We start from the raw sequence: 25,988 nt of genomic DNA, 5'->3' as shown, positions 1-25,988 counted from the left end.
CGGTGTGAGTGCCGGCTGTGGGGCCAGGAGGTGCCAATACGGTGCCGGTGCCGGTGCCGTGCGGAGCCAAAGCAGTGCCGTGCCCACGCAGTGCCAGTGCCGGTGCCACACAGTGCCAGTGCCGTGCCAATGCGGTGCCAACTCCGTGCTGGTGCTGTGTGGTGCCGGTGTGGTGCCGTGCCGTGCCGTGCCGTCCCAGCGCGGTGCCGGTGCCGTTCCCGTGCCAAGGTGATGCCAACACGGTGCCGGTGCCGTGCCAACGCAGTGCCAACTCAGTGCCAACGAGGTGCTGTTGCCATTCCCGTGCCATGCTGTGCCGTGCCAACGCGGTGCCGGTGCCATTCCCGTGCCAAGGTGATGCCAACGCGGTGCCGGTGCCGGTGCCATCCCCGTGCCAACGCGGTGCCAACGCGGTGCCGGTGCCGTTCCCGTCCCCCCCCCCAACCCTCCCCAAATCCCCTCCCGGTGCCGCCCCCAGCCCGCCCCCGCCCCTCCCCTGCCCTCCCCCGGTGCTCGGCGGGGCCGTGCCGGTGCTCGGCGGCGGCGGCGGCGGCGATGGCGCTGTCGGGGCCGCCCCGTTCCTGCCTCCTGCTGGCGGCCGCGCTGCTGCTGCCGCTGCCCGGGGCCGCCCCGGACCCCGCCGCGCCCGCGCTCACCGACGCCGAGATCGAGGCGTTCCTCAGGGGCTTCCTCGGGCCCGACGGGGACCGCGACGGCGACGGCGACGGGGACGGGGACGGGGATGGCACCGAGCCGGGCTTCGCCACCGAGCAGGGCACCGGCACCGGGCTGAGCACCGGTGAGGGGGGGGCTGCTGGGGCTGCCCGGTACCGGGAGGGAGCGGGGGAGAGGGATTGGGGAGGGGGAGGCACGGGGGGCGCAGTGATGGGGGGCACTGGGGGGTGCTGGGCTGGGGGTGCTGGGTTGGGAGTGCCCGGCCGGGGCTGTCCTGTCCCTACCCACCCCCCCGACACGACCCGGCCCCCCCCAGACCCTCCAGGGCGGCTGCCGGAGCCCGAGACGCCCAAGAAGGGCCGGAAGGAAAAAGCCCCAAAACCCACCAAAAAGCCCAAGGAGAGAGCGCGGGGCTCCAAGAAGGACAAGGACAGGGACAGGGACAAGGAGCGGGACAAGAGCAGGGACAAGAGCAAGGACGGGGACAAGCCCCCCAAGAAGCCCAAGGAGAAGACCCCGAAAGGCTCCGAGAAACCCCCCAAAGGCTCCGAGAAACCCCCAAAAGGCTCCAAGAAGCCCAAGGAGAAGCCGCCCAAGGAGAAGCCACCCAAGGAGAAGCCACCCAAGGCCACCAAGAAGCCCTCGGGCACGAGGCCCCCGGAGCCACCGGACACCCCCTGGGAGCCCCCCGTGGCCCCGCACCCCCCGCGGGGCGAGGACAGAGAGGGGACGTCCCTGTCCCCAGGGCAGCCGCGGGTCCCTGAGGAGGAGGAGGAGGATGGCAGAGACCGAGGTGAGCGGGGGGACACCGGGGGTCCCGTCCTGTGCTGAGCGCTTGTCACCGCGTCCCCTCGGCTCCCCACTGCTTTATCCCCGGGGGGGGCGCATGGTGTGGCCGGGGCCACCCCCATCCTGCCCCTTGTCCCCCGTCTCCTTCCTCCCTGGGGTCCCCTCGCTGGGGGGTGGGCTGGGGGTGGGCTGGGGACGCCAGCGCTGCCCCCCCCTCTGCGTGTCTCTGTCCCCAGGCGGGCTGGAGGAGCTGCCGACGGAGCGCTGGGAGCTGGGGGGGGAGGACTGGCACCCCCCTCCCGAGGCTGGTGAGAGCCCCAGGCCACCCGCTGCGTCCCAGTGCCACCCCCCGGCATCCCAGTGCCACCCCCTGATCCCCGGTGACCCCTCCCTGTGTCCCCACTGCCACCATTCTGATCCCTGTGTCATGTCCCAGTGACCTGCTGCCACCTCCCGGCATCCCAGTGCCACCCTCTGACCCCCAGTGCCCCCTCCCTGTGTCCCCAGTGCCACTCCCTGGTCCCCTCTGTCATCTCCCAGTGACCTGCTGCCACCTCCTGGCATCCCAGTGCCACCCCCTGTCCCCCCCCCCGTGTCCTCTTGCTGTGTCCCAGTGCCACCCCTCTGGTGCCACCTCCCTCCATCCCAGTGCTGTCCCCTGATCCCCAGTGCCACCTCCCTGTGTCCCTAGTGCCGTTCCCTGATCCCCCGTGTCACCTCCCAGTGACCTGCTGCCACCTCCCTGCTTCCCAGTGCCACCTCCCCGTGTCCCAGTGTCACCCCAGCATCCCAGTGCCACCACCCCACGTCCTGTCACCACCTCCCCTTGCCCTGCTGCCACCTCCCTGCCTCCCGATGCCACCCCAGCATCCCTGTGCCACCACCCCTGTGACCCCGGTGCCACCCCCCCGTGTCCCACGTCCCCGTGTCCCCCCCGCAGAGGTCCCCGCGGAGCCGGAGCCGCCGACGCTGGACTACAACGAGCAGCTGGAGCGGGAGGACTACGAGGACTGTACGGTGCCGGGGGGGGCAGGCGGGGACCGATGGGGTCCCCTGGGATGGCTGGGGGGGGGGACACACACAGACGCGTCCCCCCCTTCCCCTCCGCCTCGCACCCCCTCAGTCATTGCCCCCCCCTGTCCCCAGTCGAGTACATTCGGCGGCAGCAGAAACCCCGCAAGCCCCCCAGCAGGAAGAAACCCGAGCGAGTCTGGCCCCAGCCGGAGACGCCACCACGTCAGTGCGGTGACAGGGGGACAAAGGGGGACAAAGGGGGCTGGCGGGGGGGGGTCCCCAGTCCCAGGTGGGGGGCGGCATCGTTTTGGGGCAGCCCAGGGCTGGGACGGGCATGGGGACATCAAGGGTGGATGGGGAGCATGTGAGGGGTGCAGGGGACACCGTGGGGACACGGGGACCCCAGAGGGGCATGGGGACGCCACAGGGGCTCGAGGGATCCCATGGGGACACGGGGGCTTATTCAGGAGCATGGGGACCCCACAGGGGAATGGGGACTCCGCAGGGGCTTGAGGGATCTCAGGGGGATATGGGGACCCCATAGGGGCTTGAGGCATCTCATGGGGCCATGTGGGCTCATTCAAGGCCATGGGGACCCCATAGGGGCTTGAGGGGGCTTATGGGGACACGGGGGCTTATCCAGGGCCATGGGGACTGCAAAAGGGGCTTGGGGACCCCATGGGAGCTACAGGGGACAGAGCGGAGCCCATAGGGGCATGGTGAACCCTACGGAAGCACCGGAGACCCCATAAGGATACAGCGACCCCACAGAGGCATAAAGGACCCCACAGGGGCACCCCCAAACCCTCTTGCCACCCCCAGCCAAGCCGGAGGAGCCCCCTGCCCCGCTGCCTGCCCCCGTGACCGAGGGGGACTACGAGGAGGGCTTCGAGCGACCCGACTACGATGACCGTGAGTGACGAGCTGGGGGGGGGGCAGGGCACCCCTGCCCCTGGTGGGGGCTCTGTGGGGCCGCGGGCTGGCCCCCCAGGTCCCAAAGGGGCGTCCCAGCCCTGTTCCCACCTCGCAGTGGACTACGGGCTGCCCCCGCCACCCAAACCCAAGAAGCAGCCGGAGAAAGAGGAGGAGATGGAGACGGACGAGGAGAAACTGAAACCCTGTGAGAGGCTGGGGGGTGGCACGGCACGGCCCCATAACTGTCCCTGTCCCTGTTCCCGTCCCTGTCCCTGTCCCCATCCCCATCCCTGATGGCCGCTCTTTCCTGCCAGGGAAGCCCAAGAAAGGCAGTGGCAGCAAGGAGGAGGAGGAGGAGACCTGGGTGGAGGAGAAGGGCCGGGACCGCAAAGGTGGGTGCGGGCGGGGGGCCCCCACCCCGTGTCCCCCCCACACCCCGGCTCTGCCCCCTCACCTCGCCCCCGTTTTCCAGGAAAACCCAAAAAAACAGGGGGGAAGAAGTGGGAAACGGACGAGGACGAGTGGGCACCGCCAGAGGAGAAGACAAGTGAGTGTCCCCGTCCCGGGGGGCAGGGGGAAGCGGTTACTGGGCTTGGGGGGGGCGACACTGACGTTGTGCCATGTCCCCCCACCCAGAGTGTCCCCCCATCGGGCTGGAGTCCCACCGCATCGAGGACGACCAGATCCTGGCCTCCTCCATGCTGCGCCACGGGCTGGGCGCGCAGCGCGGCCGCCTCAACATGCAGGTGGGCGTCCGTCCCCATCCCCGTCCCCATCCCCGTCCTTGTCCCTGTGGGGTGCCCCCCCCCCATGCCACCTTTGCTGTCCCCTCGCTGTCCCCAGGCGGGCGCCAACGAGGACGATTTCTTCGACGGCGCGTGGTGTGCCGAGGACGACAGCCGTGCGCACTGGCTGGAGGTGGACACGCGCCGCACCACCAAGTTCACCGGCGTCATCACCCAAGGGCGCGACTCCCAGATCCAGTAGGAGAATGGGGGCAGGATGGGGAGGTGGGGGGGGGGGGGTGGCCCCGGGGCCAGCAGTGGGGCGGTGGGGGGGTGGCAGCCACCCCCCAGGCACTGTCCCCTTCCTCCCGCAGTGAGGACTTTGTCACCAAATTCTACGTGGGCTTCAGCAACGACAGCCAGAGCTGGACCATGTACACCAACGGCTACGAGGAGATGGTGCGTGGCCCGGGGGGGTGCCTGGGGGTGGCTCTGGGGACCCGCTGCCACCCCCACGTGTCCCCTCCCCAGATGTTTTATGGCAACGTGGACAAGGACACGCCGGTGCTGACCGAGTTCCCCGAGCCCGTGGTGGCGCGCTACATCCGCATCTACCCGCAGACGTGGAACGGGAGCCTCTGCCTGCGCCTGGAGGTCCTGGGCTGTCCCCTCTCCAGTAAGAGGGGGGGTGATGGTGGGGGGGGGACACGGCAGGGGGGTGGCAGCCGCTCGGTCCCCAGGGCCACATCGCCGTCCCCTCCGCAGCCATCAGCAGCTACTACAGCCAGCAGAACGAGGTGACCTCCGCCGACAACCTGGATTTCCGCCACCACAGCTACAAGGACATGAGGCAGGTGAGCGCGGGGGCACCCCAAGGGGCAGGGGGGCACCGTCCCCATCCCCATCCCCGTCCCGTGCCCCAGAGCTCGCCCCTTGCGCCCTCAGCTCATGAAGGTGGTGAACGAGGAGTGCCCGACCATCACCCGCATCTACAACATCGGCAAGAGCTCGCGGGGGCTGAAGATCTACGCCATGGAGATCTCCGACAACCCCGGCGAGCACGAGACGGGTGAGACAAAGCAGGGGACAGGGGGACACGGGGAGGGGACGGGGGGACACGGGGAGGGGGCAGCCGTGCCGTGATGCTGCCCGTCCTGCAGGTGAGCCCGAGTTCAGGTACACGGCGGGGCTGCACGGGAACGAGGTGCTGGGCCGGGAGCTGCTGCTGCTGCTGATGCAGTTCCTCTGCAAGGAGTACCAGGACGGCAACCCCCGCGTGCGGAGCCTGGTGACCGAAACCCGCATCCACCTCGTGCCCTCCCTCAACCCCGACGGCTACGAGCTGGCCCGCGAGGCGGTGAGCAGCGGGGACGGCACCGGGGTGGTGGCACCGGGGACATCGGCGCCACCGGGGGCTCACCGCCGGTCCCCGCCACCCGCAGGGCTCCGAGCTGGGCAACTGGGCGCTGGGCCACTGGACGGAGGAGGGCTACGACCTCTTTGAGAACTTCCCCGACCTGGCCTCGCCGCTGTGGGCGGCCGAGGAGCGGAAGCTGGTGCCGCACCGCTTCCCCAGCCACCACATCCCCGTCCCGCAGCACTACCTGGAGGAGGACGCCACGGTGAGCGGGGGGCGCCCAGAGGGGTCTGTGGTGTTGGGGGTGGCGAGGGGCCGGGTGTCACAGCCCCCGTGCACAGGTGGCGGTGGAGACGCGCGCCATCATGGCCTGGATGGAGAAGAACCCCTTCGTGCTGGGAGCCAACCTGCAGGGCGGGGAGAAGCTGGTGTCCTACCCCTTCGATGCGGCCCGGCCCCCCAGCGAGACCCCAGCCGCCCCGCGCCCCCCGGATGACTATGAGGATGACAACCCCGAGCTGCACGAGACCCCCGACCACGCCATCTTCCGCTGGCTCGCCATCTCCTACGCCTCGGCCCACCTCACCATGACCGAGACCTTCCGTGGGGGCTGCCACACGCAGGACATGACCGACTCCATGGGCATCGTGCAGGGGGCCAAGTGGCGTCCCCGGGCCGGCAGTAAGTGGGGGCCGTGCCGTGCCAGCGAGCTGCCGGGTGGGCGAGGGTGACCGCGTGCCAACGGGCCCTCGGCTGGGTTTTTGGCAGCCATGAACGACTTCAGCTACCTGCACACCAACTGCCTGGAGCTCTCCGTCTACCTGGGCTGCGACAAGTTCCCGCACGAGAGCGAGCTGCAGCAGGAGTGGGAGAACAACAAGGAGTCGCTGCTCACCTTCATGGAGCAGGTAGGTGCGGGGGCCGTGCGTGCGCCAGGAGCCGGGGTCCGCCCCGCCAGCTCCACGCGCTCCCCTCGCCCCCTTCCTCCGCGCAGGTTCACCGCGGCATCAAGGGCCTGGTGACGGACCAGCAGGGAGAGCCCATCGCCAACGCCACCATCGTCGTGGGGGGCATCAAGCACAACGTCAAGACAGGTAGGGGGCCGGGGGGAGGCGAGGGCGCCGCGACCCCGCTCCGCAGCCCCCCCCTCACCTCCCCTCGCCGTCCGCAGCCAGCGGCGGGGACTACTGGCGCATCCTGAACCCCGGCGAGTACCGCGTGTCGGCCCGCGCCGAGGGCTACAACCCCAGCGTCAAGACCTGCAGCGTCTTCTACGACATCGGGGCCACCCAGTGCAACTTCGTGCTGTCCCGCTCCAATTGGAAGCGCATCCGCGAGATCATGGCCATGAACGGCAACCGGCCCATCCGCCGCATCGTGCCCGGCCGCCCCATGACGCCCCGCGAGCGCCTGCGGCTGCGCCAGCGCCTGTGGCACCGCATGCGGCTCCGGCAGCAGATGAGGCTGCGGCGCCTCAACGCCACCACCACCACCCACGGCCCCACGGCCCCCCCGGCGCCCACCACGGCTCTGCCCGGCCCCTTCAGCAGCACCACCTACGCGCCCTGGAGCCAGGAGCCTCCCACCGCCGGCACCTGGGAGATGGAGACCGAAACGGAGGTGGTGACCGAGCTGGTGACGGAGACGGAGGCTTGGGAGGTGGGCACGGGGACGGAGCAGCCCTTCACCACGGCCGAGACCTACACCGTGAACTTTGGCGACTAGGGGACGCCCGTCCCCTCGCTCCTGCCTCCAGGCGCTTGCGCTTGGTTGAGTTTCGCCCGCTGCAGGCGCCGCCACCCGCTTCCGCAGCACTCCTCGCCCGCGCCGGGCAGGCTGCAGTTCCCACCCGCCTCGCTTGCCAGGACCACGGCCACGCCACCCCGACGCCTGCCCCGAAGGCCGGCAGCTGCAGCGCGTCCCCCGGGCTGGGCTCGGGCGAGGACGCATGGCCCCGGCCACAGGGACCTGGCGGTGCCACCGCGGCCGGGCGAGGAGGACGCAGCCCGGGTCCCCGGCACCACGGCTCAGCCGGGGCGGTCGCGCTCCCCAGGGCAGGGCCCTCGCGGCGCCAGCCCCAGTCCCCTCCACGCGGTTTTGTTACACGAATAAACCAAGCTGTATTGGTAGCAGCGCCGCGTGGCTTCTCCCAGCGGCTGCTGGCCCCGCACCGCGGCAGCTCCGCGGCTCCGTGCGCCGGCAGAGTCCGTGCCGCGCCGTCACTGCCCGACCTCCATGTCCCCGGCATCGTCCTCGGCCCCGAAGCCGGAGAAGCTGATGGGCTGGCAGCTGAGGTCGCGCAGGTTGACCAGGCAGGCGGTCTGCGTGGTGCTGAAGGTGGGAACGGCCACCAGCAGGACCCGCTGCCCCTCGTCCCCTGCGGGGACAGGCGGGCGTCAGGCGCCAGCCCCGCTGCGGCTGCGAGCGAGGCCGGGGCCGGGACTCACCCGTGATCACCTTGGACTGGAAGCGGGGCGCGCTGCCGCAGAAGTAGACGTGAGGGCACTCGGTGAGGATGAAGGGATCCGACTTGTAGAAGGGGTAGCAGGCTGTGGGGGCGGAGGTGAGGAGGGGAACCCGTCCCCGCAGCCCCCTCACGGGGCGCTCGGAGCCCCGCAGCCCCCGCCTCGGGGCAGCACGGCGGTGCCCCCCCCTTACCCAGGGTGTCCGGCGCCGTGGGGCTGATGTGTCCCGCTCGCAGCGTCCACTCCAGGATCTCCAGGTAGTCGTCCATGCTGCTGTACTTGAAGATGTCACTGATGTTTTGCCCCGACGTCCCCAGAAACCTACGTTTTGGGGGAAGGAAGGGCAGCCCCGTGCTCGGTGCGACTTGTCCCCAACTCCCCCTTGTCCCCGGTGGCTGTCACAGCCCCGGTGGCACGTTGGTCCCCACCTGACGCCGTCCACGTCGGCCTGGTAGGGGTTGGTGACCAGCTGCAGCGTGGAGTAGGCGCTGGCGAGGGGCAGCATGCAGTGGTGCAGCGGCTGCTGCGGCAGCGTGTAGTTGGTGGGGTCGAACTCCCCGGGCATCACGTCCACGGGCACGGAGGTCTGCGGGGCACAGCGGGGGCTGTGGGGGGGGACCACCGCCCGCTCCCCCACGCCGAGGGGCTCTGGGGGCCGCTCTCCCACCCCGGCACCAGCATCAGGCCCTGGGTACTCACGCAGAGCTGCAGCAGGATCTCATCCAGCATCTTCACGGCTTCCACGCTCGCAGCCTGCGTCTTCCTCGTCAAGTACCGGGCCTGCGGTGGCGGGGAGGCGGTGAGACCCCGCCATGTCCCCCCAAAACCCCGTTCCCAGCCCTTACCGGGCCCCCCCAGCACCTTGTGGAGGCTGTCCCGGCTCTGGGTGCTCTGGCTCAGCAGGTTCCCCGCCAGGATGACGCGGGAGATGAGCGCGGCGCAGCTCTGCTGGCCCTCGGCGCCCAGCTGCCCCGTCACCGCGTCCACCAGCAGCTGGGTGCCCAGCAGGGACTCACCGCTGCCGCTGCCCAGCCCCAGCCCCGAGGCCAAGAGCACGAACCTGGGCGAGGAGAGGGTGGGCAGCACAGGGGGAGCCTCCGGTGGTCCCCTGAGCACCGGGACATGATGGGGACACAATGGGGACGCGGTGGGGACTCACCTATCCGAGCTGGGGCCCGCCCAGGGCAGGGGCTGTGGCAGCCCAGCGAAGCAGAGCTCTTCCACCAGGAAGCCGCCGTCCTCCTGCTCGCTGCCGTACACGGCGAGGATGGTGCCTGTGGTGGGAGCTCGGTGCTCAGCCGTGGTGGTGCCGGCAGTGCCCAGCCCGTCCCCAAGCGCCGTGTCCTACCTGTCACCAGCTTGGCCACCTCGATGTCCCCCACCAGCTTGATGCGCTGCAGCTCGTCCTCCAGGATCAGCTCATCCGAGGGGTGCACGTACTTGGGCATGGGCGGCTGGGGCACCAGGTTGTGCTGCACAGGGGGACACCACGAGTGTGGGGGGGCGTTTTTTGGGGGTCCGGGCAGGCGGGTGCAGCCCCCAGAAGAGGCCCGGCCGCCCTCGGGGCCGCCGTCCAGCTGCGTGCCTCTCGGGGCTGTTTCCACTTAGCGCTTCCCCGCGACGCCAGCAGCGCCGCGGCCGTCGGCCAAGGAGGAAGCGGCTCAGCCAGGGAGGGAGAAGCCAGCCCGGCCCCACCAGCCCCCCCCGCGTGTCCCCCCCCCCCCTCAGCTCCCCGGGGGGCACGGTGCCGCCTCACCTCCTCGCTGATCTCCTGCAGGATGGAGGGCTGCAGCTGCATGGCCTTGAAGAGCGTCCCCACCACGCAGCAGCGCTCCCCTGCCCGCAGCTCGCACAGCTTCCGCAGCGCCACGCCGCTGCCTGCGGGGACGGGGGGGGTCAGCCCCCCCTTTTTTCCCCCCTTTTTTCCCCCAAAAAATGGGCACCGTTCCCTAAATTCATCCCAGAGCAAACGGCTCGTCCTGCTCCAGCAGGAACAACAAAAGGGGGAGGTCGAGGGAAGCCCCCCCATGGCCAGGGACCCTCCCCATCCTCGCCCTGCTTCCAGCCCCCAGCCCTCGCACCTCGCCCCCCCATGTGGAAAACAGCTCGAGGAGCCCCCCCAGGGCTTGGGGATGGGGTTTTTGTCCCCACGGGGTTTGGGGACGGGGTGGGGGGGGGGCAAGGAGGGCAGCCGCGGGCTGGGAACGGCGTCAGCGCTGCCAGGAATGCGGAGGCTTTGGGGAGAAAGGAGGAAAAATCGGGAAAACAACCAAAAAACCCGCTCCGGCTGCTGGCTGCCAACCCCCCCGCCACAACAGGGTGGTTACAGAGGGGGGGGGCACATCCTCCATCCTCCCCCCGTGGCCTCCCCGGCCAAAAATCAGCCGGGGGCACAGCGCGGCGGAGGAAGGAAGGAGGCTGGGGGGCTGCCGGGGGTCGGGGTTTGGGTGGGTTTTTTGGGTTTGGGGGTTTTTTTTGTGTGTTTTTTTTTTTTTTGGGGGGGGGGGGCTCACCCCATCGCTGCTGCGCCCGCTGCGCCAGGCGGGGCCGCATGCAGAGCAGGCGGGCGGCGTAGAGGTGGGCGTACTGGCGGCTGAAGCTGCGCTCCCCCAGCACGAAGGGCTGCGAGCGGTCGGCGAAGGCGCTGCCCGCCCGGGAGAAGGTGGGGGCCGGCCCCGAGGGGGGGGACAGCAGCGCCTGCGCCGGGGGGGCCGCGACCGATGAGAACATGGCCGAGCTGGGGGGGGGGGGAAAAAAGGAGAGTGAGGATCCCGAAATGAGCCCCGGATCTGTGCTGCCCAGCCCTCAGAAGCCCCCCCCCCAGCCCGAAAATCCACCTGGGACCCCCCCAAGGCCTGGCCCTTCTGTCCACCCCCCACCCCCCAAGCACACCAGCCCCCCCCCCAGGACACCAGGACCCCCCCTCCAAACACTGGGACCCCCCCCATCAGCAGGAGCCCCCCCCAGAGACACCACAACCCCCCCCCCAAGGACCAGGATCCTCCAGAAACCCCTCCCAGGGACCCCCCCACACCCCTTGGGCCCCCCCCAAATATTCCTTGGGACCCCCCCCCCCACCAGCAGCCTGCCCCAGGACATCGGGACCCCCCCCAAACACCAGGGCCGCCCCCCCCCCAAGGACACCAGCAACCCCTTCCCCCAAACATTGGGACCCCCCCCACAAACACCAGGACCCCCCCGAACACCCCCCCTAAACCCCAGGACCCCCAAAACCAACAGCCCCCCCCCATACACCAGGACCCCCCTCCCTCAAACACCGGGACCCCCAAGGCCAAGTGGGACCCCCCCAATCCACCCAGCCCCCCCCCAGGGCATCAGGACCCCCCCCCAAACCAACCAGAACCCCCCCCAGGACACCGGGACCCCCCCCCCCTTCAAACACTGTGAGACCCCCCCTCAAACACCGCCCCCCCCAAACCAACCGGGACCCCCCCAGGGCGCTGGGACCCTCCCCCCCAAATACTGGGACCCCCCCCAAATACCAGGACCCCCCCCCCAAAACACAGAGCCCCCTCCCCTCAAACACTGTCCCCCCCCCCCCAACCAACTGGGACCCACCCCGTGCACCGGGACCCCCCCCCCAAATATCGGGACCCCCCCCAAAGGAACCAGGACCCCCCCCAGGACACCAGGACCCCCCCCAACAAACACAGAGACCCCCCCTCAATCACCGCACCCCCCCCCCCAAACCAACCGGGACCCCCCCAGGGCGCTGGGACCCCCCCCCCGTACACCGGGACCCCCCCCCAAATACCGGGAGCCCCCCCCCCGGGGCACCGAGCCCCCCCCCCTCACCCCCCCCGTGCCGTACGGGGTCAGAGGTCAGAGGTCAGGGGGCGGGGGGGGCCCGGGCCCGGCTGCTCGCGGCGCGGAGGGGACCGGGGGGGGGGGGAACAAGGGGGGGGGGGGGCGGGGAATGGCGGGAACCGGGCCCGGAAGCGGCGTAACCTCAAGGCGGAAGTGACGTCACGGCGGCGGGGGCGCCATGGCAACCGAGGGGGCGGTTGCGCCGTTCCCATGGCAACGGGGAGCGAGGCCTGGGCCCAAGGGGCTGAGCCCCCCCCAGCCCCCCCCCCCCCCGCTTCCTGCCCCGTGTCCGAGACCTGAAAATTAATTTTTATTTTTTTTTTTTTTGGGGGGGGGCGGCGCCGCTCGTGTCCGTGCCCCCCCCCGGGGGTTTGCCCCCCCCCCCCATGGGGTCTGCGCCCCCCCCCCAGGGGGGTTTCGGGACCCCCACGGCTGCTGGGGGCCCCCCAGTAGTGTCAGTGCCCCCCCCACCCTGTTTGTTGCCCCCCCCCGCTGGTTTTTGGCCCCCCCGGGGGTGTCAGGGCTCTTATAGGTGTGTTGGAGCCCCCCCATGGGGTCTGCGCCCCCCCCCAGGGGTTTTAAGACCCCCCAGAAGTGTTGGACCCCCCCCCCCCGGGGTGTTGGAGCCCATCCTGAGGGTGTTGGGACCCCCCCCCGGGTTTTGGACACCCCCCCCAGGATATCAGAGCCCCCCCCCAGGTGTCAGAGCCCCCCAGGGTTTTTGCCCCCCTCCCCCGGGTTTTTGAGCCCCCCCCCGGGGGTGTCAGAGCCCCTCCAGGGGTGTCAGGCCCCCCCCCCCCCCCATGGTTTTGGGCATCCCCCAGGTTTTTGCCCCCCCTCCCATGGGTGTCAGAGCCCCACGGATTTTTTGACCCCCCCCCCCAGGTTTTTGAGCCCTCCCTGGGGGTGTCAGCTCTCCCCATGGTTTTTGGGACCCCCCAGGTTTTTACCCCCCCCCCCCCCCCAGTGTTTTGGAGCCCCCCCTCATGACTTTTGCCCCCCCCAGGTTTTTGCCCTCCCCCAGGGCCATCAGAGCCCCCCAGGGGTGTTACATCCGCCCTCCCCCCATGTTTTTTGGGCATCCCCCAGGCTTTGTCCCCCCGCCATGGATGTCAGAGCCCCCCCCCCACAGGTGTCAGCCCCCCCCTATACTTTCTGAGCCCCCCCCCCGGTGATTTTGGCCCCCCCCCCGGCCGCTTCCTGCCGTGGCGAGGCTGGGGGCGGAGGTGTGTGGCTGCGAGGCGCGGGCCCCGCTCCATTTTAAGGCCTCGGTGGGTTTCGGCGACGCTGAGTGGCTCCGGCGGCCCCGCTGCCGGCTCCTGGGGGGGCTATAAAAGCCCCGGGGTGGGGCACGGGGCCGGCACCCGCTGGGTTCGGTGCTGGGGGGGTCACCATGGCCGCTGCCTTCATCCTGCTCCTCGCCCTGCTGGCAGGTACGGGGCTGGGACCCTCCTGCTTGTGGCCCCCGGGGGCTGCGTGGTGTGGGGACAGCGGCACCGTGGGGTGGGGGCACCGGGGGGGCACCAGGGGTGGCACTGGGGGTGTGGGACTGCATGGGGACGTGGACATGGGGGGCTGTGGGGACACCTGGGGCACACGGGGGCTGTGGGGAGTGGTGTGGGATGCATCCTGCTGGGGGGTGGCTGTAGGGCAGCTATGGGGTGGCCATGGGGCAGCTATGGGGTGGTTATGGGGTGGCCATGGGGCAGCTATGGGGTGGTTATGGGGTGGCTATGGGGGCAGCTATGGGGTGGCCATGGGGGTGGCTATGGGGTGGCCATGAGGTGGCCATGAGGGCAGCTATGGGGTGGCCATGGGGGCAGCTATGGGGTGGTTATGGGGTGGCCATGAGGGCAGCTATGGGGTGATTATGGGGTGGCCATGGGGGGAGCTATGAAGTGGCCGTGGGGTGGCCATGGGGCAGCTATGGGGTGATTATGGGGTGGCCATGGGGCAGCTATGGGGTGGCCATGAGGTGGCCATGGGGCAGCTATGGGGTGGCCGCGGGGTGTCCCTATTAACCCCCTCGTTCCCCCCGCAGTCACACAGGCGGAGGAGGTGACCGACCCGTGCCAGGGCGGCCCCGCGTCCTGGTGCCGCGACATGGCCACGGCCGTGCGGTGCCAGAAGGAGCAGCAGTGCCGCTACCTCTGGGACAGCCTGGGCACGGTGAGGACGAGCCCCGGGGCTGTGGGGCAGCCCCCCCTTGGGTCATGGGGTGGGGTGGGATTGTGGGGGGACACCCGGCACCACCCTGAGGGTCCGCGTTGTCCCCGCAGTGGGATGAGGACGAAGGGGACGCGGTGGCGCCGGGCAAGGGGAAGAAATGCAGCATCTGCACCAAGGTCCTGCAGCAGCTGAAGAAAATGGTGGGGGATGACCCCGATGAGGTGAGGGGGGCTCGGGGCGAACTGGGGGGGCGTGGAGGGGGTGCGGTGACCGCGGCCCCGCTGACGGCACGGGGTTGGTGCCCGCAGGAGACGGTGAAGGCGGCGCTGCGGAAGGTGTGCGGCGCCATGAAGGGGCTGGGCCGGGTGTGCAAGGCCATGGTGAAGAAATTCGGCTCGCAGATCGCCGAGGCGCTGCAGAACGACGACGACCCCGAGGACGTCTGCACCAACCTCAAGTTCTGCAAGGGCTGCACGGCCGGTGAGAGCCCACATCCTGCGCCACGCATCCTGCGCCTGCCCCCCACCCATTCACCCCCCCGGGGGCCGGCTGCACGTGCCCCCCGTGCGCAGGGAGGGCGGAGGTGTGGAGAGGGGGGGGGCCCAAAACGTGCCGCGGGGAAATTCGGTGGGGGAGCCGCATCCGCCGGGGCTGGAGGAGGGGGGGTGAGGGGTGCCCCAAGTCACCGCCGCCCCCGTTTTGTTTCCTCAGGGCTCTGACCGCCGCCGCTGAACCCCGAAAGCTGAAGGGGGGCCCCCAGCCCCATCGCCAGCCTCCACCTGCCCCCAGCCTCCCTTTTCCTCCCCCCCCCCATTGTCCCCACGCAATAAAGCAGCTCGTCCCCGCCGCCGCCTCTCCGGAGGATGCAGCCCGTCATTTTGGGTTTTATTTGGCTGAGGTGGGGGGAAACATGTCCCCCCCCCCACACACACACTCCTTTTTCTTGTCACCGTGGGTGGTGACGCAGCTCGGGACGGTCCTGGCACATCGAGGGGCGTCCCCGTGAGCGTCCTGCACAGGGATTTGTGATCGGGGGGGGCTGCGACAGGTCCCTGCGGGGCTCCCCCGGCCCCATCGTGGGGACAGGGGGGGTGTGGGGGGGCTCACGGGGACCCTGGGGACAGGGGCTGCCACACGGTGAGCTCGGTGACGCAGGATGGGGGGGGGCGCATGGGGATTTTGGGGAGGAGCTGGGTGTGTGGGGGCACGGGGGGGACACGGGGGGCGCAGGGCCACACAGTTTGGGCTGGGGGGGGCACAGTGACAGAGGGGGCACGGTGATGGGGGGAGCACAGTGATGGGGGGCAGACTCCCACGGTGGTCCCATACCCTGGGGTGCCCCCAGCCCCCCCAAGGTGCCCCCAGCCCCATGGGGCTCCTTTGGGGGTCCCTGACCCCAGGGTGCCCCCGACACCCAGGGGAGCCCCGAGGTGGCCCCATGGCACCAGGCTGCTCCCCCCCTGTGCCACTGGCCCCGCTCCGGGCTGGGGGTCCCCCCCCCTCTTTTAGCCCCCTAAACGAGGTAAATGTGGGGGGTGGGGGGCAGACGCTGGCACTGTGGGGCTGTCACCAACACAGGCTGGGGGGGGGACGCACACAGGGGCACTATTTGGGTTTGGGGTTGTGGGGCGCTGCTTTGGGGGCGCACGGACATGGCCCTGTGGGGGGAAGGAGGTGGCACCTCCCCGTGGATGGGGGGGGGGTCGGTCCCCTTTGCCCCCAGCTCGGTCTGTCCTTTCTGGGCTCTCTGGGGGGGGGGACACGGGGGTGACACATGGGGACAAGGCCAGCCGGGCCCCACCGCGGGCTCCCCAAGGGGTGCCAGCCCCCCCTGTCCCCCCCCCATCCCACAGTGCCCCCTGGTGCCCCCCCAGCACAGAGAAGACCCTCGGCCACGTCAGCAGCGGGCGGCCAGCGAGGAGCAGTCCAGGCAAACCCCGTTTATTGGGGGGGCCCCGCTTTATTGGGGGGGCCCCGTCCCCGGCCGCCGTCGCCTCCCGCGGCCAAGCCCTCCCCGCGTCCGTCTGCGCTCCTCGGCGCCCTGCGTGCCCCCCCCGGCAGCGCGGGGGTCCCCGCCGCCCCCAGGTCCTGCGCTCACTGCCCCATCATGCAGGCCATTTTGCAGGCGACGGCCGAGATGAGCGCGGCGCCTCGCCCGCTGCCTTCCTCCGACTGGATGAAGGTGATGTCGCAGCCGGGCGTCAGCTGCCGGACGGTGGCGTGGAAGCGGTCCTTGAAGCTGCAGGTTTGGGGGAAAAAAAGACAGAAAGAGGGTCAGGGCCGTGAGGAGGAGGAGGAGCAGGAGGAAGAGGAGGAGGAGGAGGAGGGGGTGGGAGGAAGGCTCCCAAAGGTCCCACCTGGGGTGCAGCTTGTAGACGGAGCCGTCAACCCCCACGGTGATTTTGAGGGTGTCCTGGCTCCGGCTCTCCCGCATGCGGTTGATGACTCCGGCCAGCCCGGCCGAGCACATCTGGGCGGCGCGGGTGGAGACGCTCTCGCAGACGCGCCGCACGATGTCGCAGTCGGTGCCCGAGGGCAGCAGCTCGAAGGCCGTCAGGATGTTGTAGATCTGCTTGCGGTCCCCCGAGTCGCTGGGATGGGGCAGAGGGGGGGGGCGCGTCGGGACGGGGACCCCCCCCGCGTGGGCAGCTGATTTGGGGCTGGTGTGGGGGGTGATGGGGCTGGGGACCCCCATGTGGGGCAATGGGTTGGGGAACCCCGCTGTGGGGTGGCTGTAGAGGGCTGGTGGGGGGGGATGGGGGGGGAACCCCCAAAAAATGGGGGACCCCAACATGGGGCAGCTGTATAGGGCTGGTGTGGGGTGATAGGGAAGGGGACCCCAATGTGGGGCGGTTGTAGGCTGGTGTAGGGCGATGGGACAGGGAACCCCACCAGAGCCAGCTGCTGTGGGGTGGGGGCACACGGCCCCCATCATTTCGGGGCGGCCGTTTGGGGGCGCGGGCCCCAAGTACCTCTCGATCTGCGACACGAAGCGGGTCTCGAAGGTGCCGCGGGTCTTGAGCTTCTCGGAGGCCTCTCCGTTGAAGAGCAGGTTCTCGTCCACCAGCTTCAGCAGCACCAGCCGGACGATCTCCCCCATGTACTTGCCCCCGATGATCTTCTCGTAGCTGGGGGCCGGGGGGGAGGCCGTCAGGATGGGGGCCGCCCCCCTCCCACCCCACGGCGAGGCCCCACGCGCGTCCCCACCGCCACCGGGCTCGGGGGGACGCGTGAGGGCCGCCAACAGGGCCGGAGCCCCGGGACGAGCGGCCCCAGCCGGCGGAGGGCGGGGGGAAGGAGCCGCGGCCGGGGGGGAGCCCAGGGGAGCCGCATCCACCCCACTCCTTACAGCTGCTGACCGGGGTTAAGCGAGGTCTCGTCCACCACGCGGTCGTACTCCAGGAGGAACTCGTCAAGCTCCCCCGAGGCGCCGAACGCGCCCCACTCGGTGTTGACGCACATCCTGCCCTCGTCGCCCTCCACCAGCTCCACGTTGTGCATCTCCTCCATGTAGCAGGCGTTGCAGCCCGTCCCTGCGCGCAGGAGCCGGCCGTGGGGCACCTGCCCCCTGCCCCATGCCCCCTGCCCCATATCCCCCCCCACCCCCCTTGCCCCCAGGGGGTGGCCGGTGCCGTCCCGCAGCCCGTGCTCTTACCCACGATCATCCCAACCTCGCAGCGGTGGTCCTCGTAGTAGCAGGAGATCATCGTGGCCACCGTGTCGTTCACCATGGCCACCACGTCCATCTCGAAGTCCTGCCGGGGGGGGGGTCAGAGCCGCCGCTGTCACCCCTGCGGCCGCCTCTCCCGGGGGACCCAGGGGACGCGGTGGGGACAGGGGGTGGGCACCGACGCACGCAGCCTCACCCCTCGCCGTTTGATGGCGTCTCGCAGGAGCCCGACCACGTTGTTCCCTTCTGCTCCCGAGGCTTTGAAGCCCTTGGTCCAGTTCAGCAGGATGCCCTGCGCCGGAGGGGGGACAGAGCGGGGTCCGTGGGGCCGTGGGGCAGGCACCGCGGTGACCTCGGGTCCGCGTGCCGCCCCGCCAGCCCCTCACCTTGTCGATGTCCTCGTGCCGCACGGGGAAGGAGAAGGTGAAGCCCAGGGGCAGCTTTTTGTGCTTCATCTGATGCTTGTCCAGGAAGTCGGAGATGCACTCGGAGATGTAGTCGAAGAGCTGGGGGGGAGTGGCCGAGCTGTCACCGTGACGGCCCCGTCCCCGTGCCCCAGTGCCACCACGTCCCCTCCATCCCGTCCCCATCCAGATGCCACTTGCAGGGACGCTTCCACGGGGTCCTGCAGCTCCCTGGGGGCCCCCTCCCGGGGCTCGGGGCTGCCCGGAGGCACCCCCCTCCCCGGGGATCGTGGGGAGGACCCCGCGCCCCCCGCACCCCCCTAGCCCCGCTCACCATCTCGGCCGTCCCCGTCATGGCATCCTCGGGGATGGAGTACATCTGGTGCTTCGTCTTCACCTTCCACTGCCCTTCCTCCCCCTCGCCCACCTTCACCAGCATCACGCGGAAGTTGGTGCCGCCGAGGTCCAGCGAGAGGAAATCCCCGACCTCTGCAGCACCGGGGGGGGCAGGAAGAGGGGGGAGAGGTTTAGGGGGGGCTCCCGGGGAGGGGGCAAAGCACCGGGCGCCGTCCCCCTCACGTCCCGGCAGCACCTACCGGAGCCCTCGGGCGTGGAGCGGACGTAGGTGGGCAGCATCTTCACCGAGGCTTCCTCGTGCGTCTCCAGCTTCAGCCCCCGGTCCATCTCCTTCTGCATGCGGTACATCACCTTCTTCAGGTCCTCCTCCCGCAGCCGGAACTCCGACAGGATCTGCTCCACCTGCACCGGGGGGGTGGTGGCGTTAGGGGGTGTCCTGCACCCCCCGCACCGCGCCGAGCACCCGGGGGTCCCCACGGATCCCCCAAATCCCTGCGGCCCCGCAGCCCGGAGCACCTCGCCCTGCAGGGGGGGAGCTCCTCACCCCAAAACCCGCTCGGGGGAAGCCCCCCACGGGGGCCCTGTTTTTCCCTCGCGTAGCAACCCCGGCCCTGCTCCCGGCACAGCCTCCATTTCCAGGGCGCGTAACGGGGCCGCGGCCCCGGCTCTCAGATGGAGCCACGGTGCCGAGCGCTTCTGCTCGGCCGGCCAGGTTTGCTCGCGGCATTAAAGGCCTCATTAGGCACCGGGAGCCGGGCGCCGTCAGCGCCAGCAGCGTGTTTTCCTTCGGGGCCGCGCCGGCCCTGCCGTGGGTTTTGGGGCGCAGCACAAAGAGGGGCCCTGCTAAAGCTTTGGGGATGATGTGGGGCTGAGGGTCTCGGCCCCACAAGCCGGCTGCCCTGGGGTGCTCCGGAGGGATGGATCGAGGCCGGATCCCCTCCGGGATGTCCCCATGGGGACACCCAGCGCCCCGCGATGCTGGTCGGTGCCTGATGGTGCTGCAGCACCCGTCCCGGTGTCCCTTATCCCACTGCTCTCATGCGGTCCCAGCCTCGCAGGCACCCCAACAGCGGCACGGTCCCGGTCCCGCTGTGCACCAGAGCCTCCCCGTCCCCCTGGGTGAGCCGATGCAGGGAACCCCCCAGCCCCGAGGCCGTCCCATGGAGCCCGGTTCCTGCCCGCTGCTCGTGCTCAGCACCCCCAGCACCAGGCACGGGGGCACGGGGGCGGCCTCGGGATTTTGGAGCCTCGGCTGTGGCCGCGTGACTCTGCCCGAGGCAGCCTCCTCGTGCGCTGCTGGCTCGGAACCTCCCGACCTCGTTCCTTGCCCCAAACCGCTCCGCTGGCCCCAAAGAGCCCCAAAGACCCCCCGAAAGAGCCCCAAAGCAGGGCAGAAGCAGCCGTTGCCTTCTGGAGGCCAACGTGGGTCGGGCCGGCGGCCGCAGGGCCTCACCTTCTCCTGCCGGGAGCTCTCCATCCTGCTTCTGTGGTCCAGCATGGGGGCAGCCGTGGGCGCGGGGCAGGCGGCGGGCGAAGCTGTGTCCCCCGAGCCCCCCCGGCACCCCCCCGCCTCGTCCGCCCGGGTCCCGTCCCTGGCCGCACCGGGGGCTGCGCCACGTTGGGGGGCGTTAGCTCATCCGGGGCGCCCGCCGCGTCCCCACGGCCCCGTCAGGCGGAGCGGCCGCAAGCCCCCGCAGGCCCGGCCTCGGCCCCCCGCATCCCGGGGCCGCCCTGGGGGGTCCCCAACGCCCTGGGCCGTGCGGGGCGGCCGGGTGCTTCGGCCTCTCCTCCTCCTCCTCCTCCTCCTCCTCCTCCTCCTCGGCCTGCTGTGAACCTCAGCGTGAGGGGGGGACCCCGAGGCGGCTCCGGGGGTCTCTGCGTGGAGCGGACGGACGCGGGCGGCCTGGTCCGGGACCCTCCCCACGGGGGGCCGTCAGCCCCGTCACCGTCCCCGGGCCCCCCTCCCGGTGTGCCGGTTGCCGTGCCAACCACTTCACGGCCTGCTCACGGGGGCAACCACTCCACCGGCCGGCCTGGCAACGCCGCCCGCTGCCATGGACACCGGCACCAAGGTGACGGCGGCACCGCCATGGCCATGGGGCTGGGGGGGGGGAGCCCCGGGGGGCTGGGGGGTCCCACGGTGCCCCCGCCATGTCCCGGGGCTGGGGGTGCAGGGCACCAAGGGGCGGCCCCGGCCCCACACATGGGGGTCCCAGGGGGGTCCCAGGGGGGTCCCGGGGGGGTCCTGGGGCCATGGGGGCACTGCTGGGCCTGGAGGCCACGCCCACCGCGCAGGCCACGCCCACATCTTAAGCCACGCCCAGATCTTAAGCCACGCCCACATCTTAGGCCACGCCCCCACCTCAAGCCACGCCCCCATCAACATTGCCCCGCCCACCCAAATGCCCCAGGCACAACGGAGGCCACGCCCACTCCCTGAGCCACGCCCACCCTCAATCAGGCCACGCCCACACACGAAACCACGCCCACAACCAGCGTAGCCCCGCCCACCGGGAAAGCCCCGCCCACACACACGCGAAGCCACGCCCACGGGGCGGTCCCACCCAACCAGGTTGCCCCGCCCACCGTGGAGGCCACGCCCACACGCTCGGAAGCCACGCCCCCTCGCTAGGCTCCCTGCAGGGAGCCCCGCCCCATGACGTCATGGCGCCGCGCTCTCATTGGCCGGGAGCCGTGGGGGGGCGGGGCGGACCGCGTGCTGCGCATGCGCAGGCTGGGCGCGGCCCCGTGGCAGTTACCGGGGCCGGGAGCACTTCCGGTCGGGCCCTTTCTGCTTCCGGGTCGGGAGCGCTCCCCTCAGCCGCCGCCTCCTCGCTGCGAGTCCGCGGCCGCCGGTACCGGGGGGGCCCGGGGGGGCCCGGAGGGGCTTGGGGGGGGCCCCGGTAGGGTCCGAGTGGGGGCCGGGGGTCTCGGTGCGGCCCTGGGGGGGTCCCGGGGGTGTTTTGGGGGGGTTGCCGGGGTCCCGGGGGGTCCCGGGGGGGTTGCGGGGGCTCGGTGGGGGCCCCGGGGGCTCTGGGAGGGGCCCGGCGGGGGCTGGGGGAGCTCTGGGGGCGTTCCGGGGGGGGTCTGGGGGTCCGAAGGGCTCTGGTGGGGCCCAGAAGGGTCCAGGTGGGGTTTGGGGGGGCCCCGTGCAGTCCCCGTAGGGTCCCAGTGGGGTCTGGGGGGTCCTGGAGGGGTCTGGGGGGTCCTTAGGGGGTCTCAGTGGGGTCTGGGGGGTCCCTGGGGGGTCTCAGTGGGGTCTGGGGGTTCCCCGTGCTGTCCCCATAGGGTCTCGGTGGGGTCTGGGGGGTCCCTGGGGGGTCCTTGGGGGGTCCCAGTGGGGTCTGGGGGGTCCCCGTGCTGTCCCCATAGTGTCCTGGTGGGTCCCAGTGGGCTTTGGGGGGTCCTGGGGGGCTCCCTGGGGGTCCCGGTGCCACCGGTTCCCACTGACCCCGCTGCCCCCCCCAGCCATGAGGCTGTACAGCCTGAGCGTGCTGTACAAGGGCGAGCCCCGGGTGCAGCTGCTGAAGGCCGCCTACGACGTCTCCACCTTCAGCTTCTTCCAGAGATCCAGGTCAGGCCCCGCGCCCCGCACCGGGGCTCCCGGTGGGACGGTGCCGGCACCGGGACGAGCCCGGCCGGGGGGCTCACGGCAGCCCCCGTCCGCACCGAGCATCCCCAGGGCATCGCCTCCCCCGGGGGCGTTGGGCTCAGACCTCCTGGGGTCCGGCTCCGGCTGCCCCCCACCTGTGGAGGGGGCCAGGGGCTGCCGGCAGCGGCTCCAGGGCATTTCCCAGCCCCCTGCCGAGGTTTTGCTGGGCACGTTTGGTGCTGGGGGCAGTGCTGCAGAGAGGGGATCCTAAAAACACCCCCATGGGAGTGTGTAAGGGGAAGGAGCGAGGGGGGGCGGCTCTGGGGGCCACCAGGCACGGCCGCAGGAGCTGCTTCCCCCTGGGCTTTGGGGCAGCCGGCAGCAGTGGGGATAAACCGAATTTATCTGCCTGTCCCTGTGGCCAGAGCAGATTTATTTCTGCTTGTTTGTGGCTTTTGGCCTCTATTTTATTGCGGAGCAAAAAAAAAAAAAAAAAGAAAAGAAAACAAACAAAAAAAAAAAAAGGGGTTATGCAAAAGTCTGCCTGGCACGGCTCGAGCTTGGGGCACTTTCCTGACCTGACTCAACTTGGGTCCAGCGCGGGAGTGTCCCGATGGGGCTGGAGGGGAAGGGTTGGAGGGGAAGGGGCGGTGGGGAAGGGCCGGGGCTGCCCGGTGCCCCCCCCCTCAGCAGCGGGATCCGTGTGCTTGCAGCGTGCAGGAGTTCATGACCTTCACCAGCCAGCTGATCGTGGAGCGCTCGCAGCTGGGCAGCCGGGCTTCCGTCAAGGAGCAAGGTGAGCGCGTGGCCGTGCTGCGAGGCGCGAAGCCCCCCCCTCGCGCCCCCTCCCCGAGAGGTTTTGGTGGGGGGGGGCACACAGGGCTGAGCTCACCTCCCCCCCCCGAGCCCTCCCTGCTGCCCCAGCGCAGCCACCAGTGGGTGGAAACCTCCCGGTGCCGTCTGCTGGCGGTGGAAACGGGGCCGGGGGCAGGCGTTGGGTGCTGGGGGGGGCTCCAGAGTGGCCCCCCCGATGCCGTTTCTGCTTGCAGAGTACCTGTGCCACGTGTACGTGCGGAGCGACGGGCTGGCCGGCGTGGTGATCGCCGATAACGAGTACCCGCAGCGCGTCTGCTTCACCTTGCTGGACAAGGTGAGTGGGGTGGGGGCGCGGGTGGGAATTTGGGGGCTGGGGGGCGCGGGTGGGAATTTGGGGGCTCAGCTCTGCCTCGCTCGCAGGTGCTGGAGGAGTTCAGCAGGCAGGTGAGCCGGGCAGAGTGGCCCACGGGGTCCCCCGGCACCATCGGCTACGCGGCGCTGGACGGGTACCTCAGCAAGTACCAGGTACTGGGGGGGGGCCCTGCGCCGCGCGGCCACCTCGGGGCGGGGTGGGTGTGGGGGGGCTGCTGGCATTACACCGCCCTCCTCCCACCCCCCCCAGAACCCCCGCGACGCCGACCCCATGACCAGAGTGCAGGCAGAGCTGGACGAGACCAAAATCATCCTGGTGAGGACGGCGGGGACGGGGCTGATCCCGCTCCCCACCCCCCCTGGGTGCTCCCCACTCCCCCCGGGTGCTCCCCACCCCCCCAGGTGTTCCCCCCCCCGGTTTGGGGGTCCCAAATGCCGACGGGGTGCCCGGTGCCCGTTTCCCTGTGCAGCACAACACCATGGAGTCGCTGCTGGAGCGCGGGGAGAAGCTGGACGACCTGGTGTCCAAATCGGAGGTGCTGGGGGCGCAGTCCAAAGCCTTCTACAAAACCGTGAGTGCGGCACCCGCCCCCCCCCGGGAAGGGACCCCCCCCGCGGGCTGGGGGTGGGTTTGGGGCAGAAGCAGCCCCTGGGGGTGCTGGGTGTGGGGTCGGGCAGGGGGCTCGGCTGCCCAAACCCAGCTGTGGAGCTCCTCGCCCCCCCCCCAGTGTGGGGTGCCCCCCCAGTGCCCTCAGGCCACCTCTCGCCCCCCCCCCAGGCTCGGAAGCAGAACTCGTGCTGTGCAGTGATGTGACCCCCCCGCGGGGGGCTCCTGCCCCGGCCCGCCAGGCCCTCGCCCCCCCTCGGATTTCGGACTGGACGCGGAGCCCCGGCGGCTCCGGGGCCACTGCTCGGGATGAGCCCCCCCGGGCACCGCGGCCGTGCCCGGGGCTGAGAGGACCCCGCGCCGGGGGGGCTGGGGGAGAGCTGCGGCCCCCCCTCGCCCTCCCCCGGGGCGGCTGGGGCTGCGTTGTGCCCCTCCCCACACCAATGCCTGTAACACCAGCGAGTGCCTCCGCGCTGCCAGCCCCGGGGGGGCTTGGGGAGAGAGGAGCTGGGACCCCCCCCAGCATGGGGCATGGAGGGGGGGGAGCTGGGGGGGGTGTTTCTGCATCTGTGTCCCCGGGGGGGGGCGGGTGGGAGCAGGGAAATGCTTGGGGTGGGGCTGTGCCCCCTTGGGGGGGACACACAGGGTCGGCCCCCACACCCCTTCCCTTTTGGGGGGGGGGAAGCTGGGGGGGGTCCATACTATGGGGCTGCCCCCCTTCCGTGGGTCTGAGCCCCCCCCTTACCCCCTGTTCCTGTGGGGTGGGTGGGAGCCAGCGGGATGGGTGCTTGGCATGGTGGGGGGGTCCCCATTTCCCCCCTCCCTCAGCCCTGGGGGGGGGGGGCTCAGCCTCGGGGGGGGGCTCAAAGGGGGCCTCCCCCCCGCCTCGGTGGGCAGCTTTGTGTCGGGGCTGTATCGGGGGCGCTATCGCAGCCCATAAAGTTCTCTGTGATGGTCGTGGCCTGCTTGGGCTCCGTGGGGCAGGATCGGGCCTGGTGGGGGGGGGGGGGTGCAGCAACACTCAGCCTCGTGTCCCCCCCCCCGCCCCGTGGGGGGGGGGTGTTGGCGGTTGTTTTTCCTCATAATTTATTTGCAGTTTTTTTTTTTTCCCGAGACAAAAACGAAATCAGAGTCATCTGTTACACTTACAAGGCTCAGAAAGAAAAGACGAAGGGGTGTGGGGGGTGGGGGGCAATATGCCGGGAGGGGGGGGGGAAATAGAGAAAATTTGGAGGGGGGGGGAACGGAAAAGAACGAGAGAAAAAGGGGAGGGGGGGGGAGAGAAGTTTGGCAACGCTCCACCAGCATTCAGGGACGGAAACAGCTCAGCTCAGCTCCTCGACAGACAGCGGGGTGCTCCCGCGCAGGGCATGCAGAAAGGAAAAAGCTGCCCCCCCCCGGCCCCCCCACCCCACCCACCCCCCCAGCCACAAACAGCCCCCAGCGCCGGGAGTGCGAGGAGGGGACACCTCGGAGGAGGAGGAGGAGGAGGGGAGGGGGGGAGAAATTTGGGGGGGGGGGGGGTTGGGGTGAAGCCCCCTCCCCTCCCGGAGCCGTGAGCCCCCCTCCCTGGGGGTGTGGGGCTGGGGTGCGGGGGGAGCAGCGCCCTTGGTGCGGGGGGGGCCCGGGGGGGGCCGGCGGAGCAGCCTGTGCCCCCTAAGAGACCCGCTCTCTTAGTCTATAAAGTGCTTTCGACGCTGCCTCAGTGCTGGCTGGATCGCCCCCGAGCCCCCCCTTTGGGCTGGGATCCCCCCCCCCCCAAAAAAAAAAATCCAAAAATTCCTCCCCCCATTCCTTCCCCCCCCCCTTTGATCCCCAGCACCCGGCTCCGCGCCCCCCCCAGGGGCTGCGGGAACAGCCCCGGCCCCACACTTTGGGAAGGGGGGGGGGGAGCAGCCCTGGGGGTGTTGGGGGGGGGATTTTTGGGGGGGGGGGATGGAAGGAGGGGGGGGCACCAGCTGCTCCCGCGGGAATTCAAAAATAAAGAGCTCTCTCTATGTACAGGGGGCCCGGGGAGGGGGGGGTTGTGGGGGGGGGGGCGAGCAAAAGCGGAGCCCAAAGAACGCAACATCCACCACCAGCGACAGCGAAACTCCACGAGCACAGCCGGGGGGGCGGGGGGGGGCCGGGCCAACCCCCCCCCGGCCCGGCGCAGACGGGCTTCGGGGGGGAAAAAGGGAAAAATGTTGGGAGGGGGGGGGGGTCAGGGAGCAGGGGGGGGTCTCCGGCAGCC

At 70.7% G+C, this 25,988-nt stretch overlaps 5 protein-coding genes across 8 annotated transcripts; 3 read left to right on the top strand and 2 right to left on the bottom strand.

Annotated features, from left to right (window-relative positions):
• Positions 1-505: 505 nt before the first annotated feature.
• AEBP1 (AE binding protein 1) lies at positions 506-7,607 on the top strand. Of its 2 annotated transcripts, XM_072027188.1 has the most exons (21): positions 506-799; positions 992-1,468; positions 1,701-1,772; positions 2,405-2,476; positions 2,611-2,700; positions 3,301-3,390; positions 3,509-3,598; positions 3,708-3,785; positions 3,866-3,940; positions 4,030-4,139; positions 4,237-4,376; positions 4,493-4,577; positions 4,650-4,794; positions 4,884-4,972; positions 5,064-5,187; positions 5,279-5,475; positions 5,561-5,740; positions 5,817-6,156; positions 6,244-6,383; positions 6,470-6,569; positions 6,647-7,607. In XM_072027188.1, the coding sequence occupies exons 1-21, from the start codon at positions 556-558 to the stop codon at positions 7,198-7,200; spliced, it is 3,492 nt and encodes a 1,163-aa protein (XP_071883289.1). In that variant the 5' UTR covers positions 506-555; the 3' UTR covers positions 7,201-7,607. The 2 variants fall into 2 exon arrangements, with proteins under 2 accessions (XP_071883289.1, XP_071883290.1); XM_072027189.1 differs by lacking the exon at positions 1,701-1,772.
• Positions 7,571-11,821, bottom strand: POLD2 (DNA polymerase delta 2, accessory subunit). Its single transcript, XM_038172464.2, has 11 exons — positions 11,773-11,821; positions 10,454-10,677; positions 9,697-9,818; positions 9,289-9,412; positions 9,100-9,214; positions 8,802-9,000; positions 8,640-8,720; positions 8,369-8,526; positions 8,134-8,261; positions 7,923-8,024; positions 7,571-7,852 (listed from the first exon to the last, which is right to left on the bottom strand). Exons 2-11 carry the CDS (start codon positions 10,668-10,670, stop codon positions 7,695-7,697), a joined length of 1,404 nt encoding a protein of 467 aa, XP_038028392.2. The 5' UTR covers positions 10,671-10,677; positions 11,773-11,821; the 3' UTR covers positions 7,571-7,694.
• A 1,215-nt stretch (positions 11,822-13,036) lies between these two features.
• On the top strand, positions 13,037-14,813 carry LOC119715228 (antimicrobial peptide NK-lysin-like). The gene is made up of 5 exons (XM_038172466.2): positions 13,037-13,201; positions 13,810-13,937; positions 14,048-14,158; positions 14,246-14,417; positions 14,649-14,813. Exons 1-5 carry the CDS (start codon positions 13,162-13,164, stop codon positions 14,654-14,656), a joined length of 459 nt encoding a protein of 152 aa, XP_038028394.2. The 5' UTR covers positions 13,037-13,161; the 3' UTR covers positions 14,657-14,813.
• A 1,037-nt stretch (positions 14,814-15,850) lies between these two features.
• Positions 15,851-20,445, bottom strand: GCK (glucokinase). Of its 3 annotated transcripts, none has more exons than XM_072027256.1 (10): positions 18,913-19,110; positions 18,608-18,770; positions 18,346-18,500; positions 17,994-18,113; positions 17,804-17,899; positions 17,593-17,692; positions 17,287-17,470; positions 16,910-17,065; positions 16,295-16,528; positions 15,859-16,176 (listed from the first exon to the last, which is right to left on the bottom strand). In XM_072027256.1, exons 1-10 carry the CDS (start codon positions 19,105-19,107, stop codon positions 16,032-16,034), a joined length of 1,548 nt encoding a protein of 515 aa, XP_071883357.1. In that variant the 5' UTR covers positions 19,108-19,110; the 3' UTR covers positions 15,859-16,031. The 3 variants fall into 3 exon arrangements, with proteins under 3 accessions (XP_071883358.1, XP_071883357.1, XP_038028393.2); XM_038172465.2 differs by lacking the exon at positions 18,913-19,110 and adding an exon at positions 19,822-20,445 and having other exon boundaries at positions 15,861-16,176; XM_072027257.1 differs by lacking the exons at positions 17,593-17,692; positions 17,804-17,899; positions 17,994-18,113; ... (1 more) ...; positions 18,608-18,770; positions 18,913-19,110 and having other exon boundaries at positions 15,851-16,176; positions 17,297-17,439.
• A 618-nt stretch (positions 20,446-21,063) lies between these two features.
• On the top strand, positions 21,064-25,511 carry YKT6 (YKT6 v-SNARE homolog). The gene is made up of 8 exons (XM_072027180.1): positions 21,064-21,223; positions 21,837-21,942; positions 22,674-22,756; positions 23,010-23,110; positions 23,197-23,301; positions 23,399-23,464; positions 23,619-23,720; positions 23,927-25,511. Exons 1-8 carry the CDS (start codon positions 21,094-21,096, stop codon positions 23,960-23,962), a joined length of 729 nt encoding a protein of 242 aa, XP_071883281.1. The 5' UTR covers positions 21,064-21,093; the 3' UTR covers positions 23,963-25,511.
• The last annotated feature ends 477 nt before the right edge of the window (positions 25,512-25,988 follow it).

This window comes from Anas platyrhynchos, chromosome 23 (genome assembly GCF_047663525.1).
Source record: "Anas platyrhynchos isolate ZD024472 breed Pekin duck chromosome 23, IASCAAS_PekinDuck_T2T, whole genome shotgun sequence".
Classification (NCBI taxonomy): domain Eukaryota; kingdom Metazoa; phylum Chordata; class Aves; order Anseriformes; family Anatidae; genus Anas; species Anas platyrhynchos.
The sequence above is the reverse complement of the archived record's forward strand: the minus strand, read 5'-3'. Positions and strand labels throughout refer to the sequence as shown.

Bases quoted from the DNA above. Each gene is read 5' to 3' on its own strand.
- AEBP1 (XM_072027188.1), top strand. From the start codon at position 556: ATGGCGCTGTCGGGGCCGCCCCGTTCCTGCCTCCTGCTGGCGGCCGCG. The intron at 4,140-4,236 runs GTGGGCGTCCGT...CGCTGTCCCCAG, and splicing joins GCGGCCGCCTCAACATGCAG to GCGGGCGCCAACGAGGACGA. The intron at 4,795-4,883 runs GTAAGAGGGGGG...TCCCCTCCGCAG, and splicing joins CCTGGGCTGTCCCCTCTCCA to CCATCAGCAGCTACTACAGC.
- POLD2 (XM_038172464.2), bottom strand. From the start codon at position 10,670: ATGTTCTCATCGGTCGCGGCCCCCCCGGCGCAGGCGCTGCTGTCCCCC. The intron at 9,413-9,696 runs GTGAGGCGGCAC...CCCCCTGTGCAG, and splicing joins TGCAGGAGATCAGCGAGGAG to CACAACCTGGTGCCCCAGCC. The intron at 8,721-8,801 runs GTGCTGGGGGGG...CCGCCACCGCAG, and splicing joins GCCGGGACAGCCTCCACAAG to GCCCGGTACTTGACGAGGAA.
- LOC119715228 (XM_038172466.2), top strand. From the start codon at position 13,162: ATGGCCGCTGCCTTCATCCTGCTCCTCGCCCTGCTGGCAG. The intron at 13,202-13,809 runs GTACGGGGCTGG...TTCCCCCCGCAG, and splicing joins GCTCCTCGCCCTGCTGGCAG to TCACACAGGCGGAGGAGGTG. The intron at 13,938-14,047 runs GTGAGGACGAGC...TTGTCCCCGCAG, and splicing joins TCTGGGACAGCCTGGGCACG to TGGGATGAGGACGAAGGGGA.
- GCK (XM_072027256.1), bottom strand. From the start codon at position 19,107: ATGAGGCCTTTAATGCCGCGAGCAAACCTGGCCGGCCGAGCAGAAGCG. The intron at 18,771-18,912 runs GTGAGGAGCTCC...CCCCCGGTGCAG, and splicing joins TCCCCCGAGCGGGTTTTGGG to GTGGAGCAGATCCTGTCGGA. The intron at 17,471-17,592 runs GTAAGAGCACGG...TCCTGCGCGCAG, and splicing joins CGAGGTTGGGATGATCGTGG to GGACGGGCTGCAACGCCTGC.
- YKT6 (XM_072027180.1), top strand. From the start codon at position 21,094: ATGCGCAGGCTGGGCGCGGCCCCGTGGCAGTTACCGGGGCCGGGAGCA. The intron at 21,943-22,673 runs GTCAGGCCCCGC...GTGTGCTTGCAG, and splicing joins AGCTTCTTCCAGAGATCCAG to CGTGCAGGAGTTCATGACCT. The intron at 23,721-23,926 runs GTGAGTGCGGCA...CCCCCCCCCCAG, and splicing joins CCAAAGCCTTCTACAAAACC to GCTCGGAAGCAGAACTCGTG.